At 45.9% G+C, this 4307-nt stretch overlaps 2 protein-coding genes across 2 annotated transcripts in view; both read right to left on the reverse strand.

The window, feature by feature from the left end:
* The window catches only part of LOC126383201 (E3 ubiquitin-protein ligase TRIM63-like), a 10913-nt gene that overhangs the window by 4376 nt on the left and 2230 nt on the right, over positions 1-4307 (reverse strand). Inside the window, 1 exon segment of the mRNA XM_050033677.1 lies at positions 87-274. Coding sequence (XP_049889634.1) covers positions 87-274 — 188 coding nt within the window.
* LOC126383200 (dnaJ homolog subfamily C member 5-like) overlaps positions 1-4307 on the reverse strand; it is a 24746-nt gene that overhangs the window by 4345 nt on the left and 16094 nt on the right. The window lies entirely within an intron of this gene.

The raw sequence follows: 4307 nt of genomic DNA on the forward strand, positions 1-4307 counted from the left end.
AGAGAGAGAGAGACAGAGAGAGAGAGAGAGAGACAGAGAGAGAGACAGAGAGAGAGATGCAGGTAATAACAGTAGCTTACAACAACAGGTGTGTCGTGTCACCTTCTGCTTGTGGAAGACAGCGTCCAGCGGAGCGACCTCACAGTCTTTGTGAACTCCGAACACTTTACACAGAGAACAGGTGGGGGCGCTGCAGGTGACACAGTAGATGTTGATCTTCTCGTCTTCATGAGTCTCACACATCGGCTGCTCCACCTTCACCTCCGGGACCGGCCTGCTGCTCAGAGGGACACAGACATGGTGATGATGATGATGATGATATATGTCAATGTTTGTTTACAGTAACTTCTGGGTGATAATAATAATAATTCACTCAGAGACACCTGACAGGACACAGGTAGAAAACAAGCAGCAGAGTGTCCATGGATCATAAAGTCAAACTATTCAGTAATATACGATAAAAATAAATAAAATGACAAGACAAAAATCATAGTCATAAATATTAGGTATAAAGTTATCATCAGCGCAGGTCACCGTGTGTGTGTGTGTGTGTGTGTGACCATTAAATCAGACCGAATACGCCAGCTTGAAAAGGTGTGAACCCACGGTGGAGCAGCAGGCAGATGGTGAAGACCTGAAGATATGAAGGAGTTCAGACAGGTAGGAAAGGGCGTGGTTACGAGGGCGTGGTTGTGAGGGGGCGTGGCTATGAAGGGCCTTAAAAATGAGGAGCAGAATCTTGAAATCGATATCGTGATATTTAACAGGAAGTCAGTGAAGCTGCAGGAGAACAGGACTGATGTGATCTATGGAGGAGGTTCTGGTGATGAAACTGGCGGCTGAATACTGGACCAACTGGAGTTCATGAAGACAGAGGTCAGAGCTGTGATGATCAACATGAGATGTAACCAAAGAGTGAGCGGGGATAGCAGCGCTCTGAGGTGTAAGTGACGGGCGAAAACGAAGACGTAGTCCTACATTAAAGACGAGGAGGCAGGCGTACGCCTTATTGCCACACCACCTGGACAGCCGCTCCACGTCGCCACTGTAGGCCGATTCATCCCTCCAGAGATGAGTCCGATCACTGTGGTGTCATCAGCAAACTTTATTAAAGTATTGCTGGGGTGGGTGGGGGCGCAGTAATGATGATGTCACACCACACTGAACAGTGATCATGATACTGAAGAATAATACTACACAACATATTGAAAAGTAGTGATGTGCATCACATGACGTGATCGTGCACCTCGTGTTGGTGGCTGTTGCTGTCAGTGTCCTTTGAGTCAGCTGCTCCCTACAGGAGGGGGCGGAGTTATACAGGTAGAAAAGATCTCCTGTGGCGTGCTGCGGTCTCAGTCTATGGCTGCATGTGCTCTGACAGGCTCCAGAGTGGCGTGCAGGAAGTGAGAGGCGGTGTCTTCAATACATCCTCCAGCTCCATTGTCAGGACACAGCCAGTGTTCCAGTGTGTGAGGTCACATAGTTCACGCAAAGTGCACACTAAAACTGATTTTGATATCTCAGGTGTCTGAAACACTTTTAGCTTCGACCCCGTCCACAGTAGGACACTGTTCAGCCTCTGTGTCCATAGACTTGGTTTATTAAATAAAGCATGACAGCAGAAACAACACAGAGCTTCAACGATCCTTCTTTAAATGTTCCAGCTGAAACAAGAGACCTTCACAGATTTCCCTGCAGTAATCTGTGTGATGTCACAGTGACTCATTACACTGACATGATTATTTGATTTTAAACGTGTTGTCATGATAAACACGAAGCTTCCTGCTGAGGGGTTTGTCCTGAACATGTTTATCAGCTCGTCGTCCTGCCGTCCAAAGAATGTCGACCACTGAAATAGAGGAGCTGCTGTCTCACTGACCCACATTTAAAAATAGAGCCAGAGTCTGTCTGAGTGTCACAGCTAACGGCTAACACACACCTGTCACCTTCAGCTGAGTCCTGACTCACTGTAAACATCCTGTTGACCAACTGTCACACATGGAGATCACTGTCATCTCTGTGGTCACTTAGCATAGCTTAGCACAAACACTGGGAGACACTCAGCTAGCTAGACTGAGACGATAAGTGTAAGCTAACAGGACCTATGAGCTAAAACTGAGCTAACTGCACTGGGAAGCTAAGCTAGCAGGACTCATAGTAGAAGACAGAGAGCGTTCCATTTCTAAATGGAGTAACAAACTTTTAAGTTTATCACACGTTCACGGTGCCTGACGCTCTGCTGCTCCGTCTCTTGACAGAGTCCAATGGTCCAGTTTGTGCCAGACTTCACTCTGACGTTGACTATTTATGAGCGCACCCTCAGTCTTAGCTAACTGGACCTTAAAGCTAAGGGTGTGTTTGTAAATCTGACACTCGCGCTGTTGTTCGCAGTAACGGAGCGTTATATGAATTAACAAATCATTCACTGCGCCTGGCGCTCTGCTGCTCCCAGAGTCTGGTGTTCTGGAAAACTGAACGGTCCAGTTTGTGCCAGAGTTCTCTGCGGCACTCAGAGAGAGTGTTTGTGAACGCACCCTCAGTCTTAGTTAGTTAACAGGAAACAAAATAGCGTTTTGTGATGAGGTGATATTTCAGACTCAAGTTCTGCGCTGGTACGAAAATTCCTTCCTGCAGAGAACGCTGCTGCTATCAACAGTTCAATCTGGGTAAATGTTCCGCTCACGGGGCCGAGCAGCGTCGTCTCGTCTTCCTCCATCATGTGACAAACACACTGTGGCCTTTAATGACGCAAAGGGCACCACGGAGCGCCGTTAATGAGAGTTAAGTCTTTTACAGCAGTATTTTTTCAGTGATGAATTATTGAAATGAACACGTTATTTTGACAGGCCTATTTTCAACTTTTCTGCACGTCTACAAACCGCTACTAAAAAACACACCACGCTGCGCAGGAGAGGAACGCACAGCAGGTACACACAGGAAGACGGGGGGGTTGTTGGTGACGTGTTACTCATGATGTGTCTCAGTGTGGTCGAGGCCTTAGTGAGGAATCACAGACTCACTGCTCTGTGAAAACATGTTGTTGTTGTCGTTGTGAAAACATGTCAGGTCACATGATCCACTTGTTTTTCATTCAAAACAGAGGTGTGAGCTCGAGTCACGAGACTTGGACTCTAATCAGACTCGAGTCACAAATGTAATGACTTTAGATAAAATCAAAGGAGACCTGCAGCTCGACTTGGACTTTAACACCAAAGACTCGTGACTGGACTTGAAGACACCTGACACCTTCCTCCAAAGATTAGAAAGAGTGTTAAAGTGTGACAGGTCTCAGGTCACAGTGATGCTCTTCACTCTCAGCGAGTCGACACCTCGGTCCTCAGATCCATTTTGTTTGAACCAGTCTGACATCATCCAATCCACCAGTTTGGAAAATGATGACACCAAAGATCGTTTTGTTCACGTACAAAAACAGATAACAGATAAATAACAGACGGCAGTCTGCAAAATGTGCAGCTGGAAAATAACTGAAGACGCAACAGCTTCCAACTTTATTCAACACCTGATGTTTCACAAAGGAAACAGTCAACAGGTTGTATTTTCTTATTTCACACCACCACCGCCCACACAAAGTCTCAAACTCAGACCTAAATCTGATCAAACAGTAAAACTAATCAGCACTAATCAAATATAAACTGCCACCAAGTCGCCAAGTCAGTGTCTCAAGTCACACACTACTAAACACTTCATATTCTGAGTGCTGTCACACTAGTACAGGAAAATGTAGTGAACAGTCCAAAAGTTGAGTGTGGAATGACGGACACTTCTCACCTTCAGCGGTCGCCATCTTGTTAACTGTTGACAAGGCTGCTGCGGACGACACAAAGCCTGTTAGTAAGACATGTTTTTACACTAAGCACCAAAACTGTTGTCGAATAGAAGCCGTCAGTGATGTTTGTTGGGTCTGTCATGATTTGGTACCAACAACAATAATGAGACTGCTAACGTTAGCTTGCTAGCTAACTTGTTCCAAACTACGGCCGCGCATTTTAATCAGTAATGTTACTGACGTTTTGGCATAAGTGCAGTTTATGTGTGGGCGGAGATAGAGGTCAAATTTTGGCGATAATGCTCCACGGTCCATCATCATCCTCACTGTGACCTCGTCACATGTCCACGTTTGGTCGTGGACTTTCCACGTCCACATATGACGTCCAAGGTACCCTGGGTGTGTTGGTTGTTGACGTTCTGGGACGCCGTGTCAACTTCAGCCTGTTACATGCATTGTATGTTTTCAAAATACACTTCTGTTTTCACAGGAAATGTACAGTTTGCATACAGTCTCTTTC

This window comes from Epinephelus moara, chromosome 21, assembly GCF_006386435.1.
Source record: "Epinephelus moara isolate mb chromosome 21, YSFRI_EMoa_1.0, whole genome shotgun sequence".
Taxonomy (NCBI): domain Eukaryota; kingdom Metazoa; phylum Chordata; class Actinopteri; order Perciformes; family Serranidae; genus Epinephelus; species Epinephelus moara.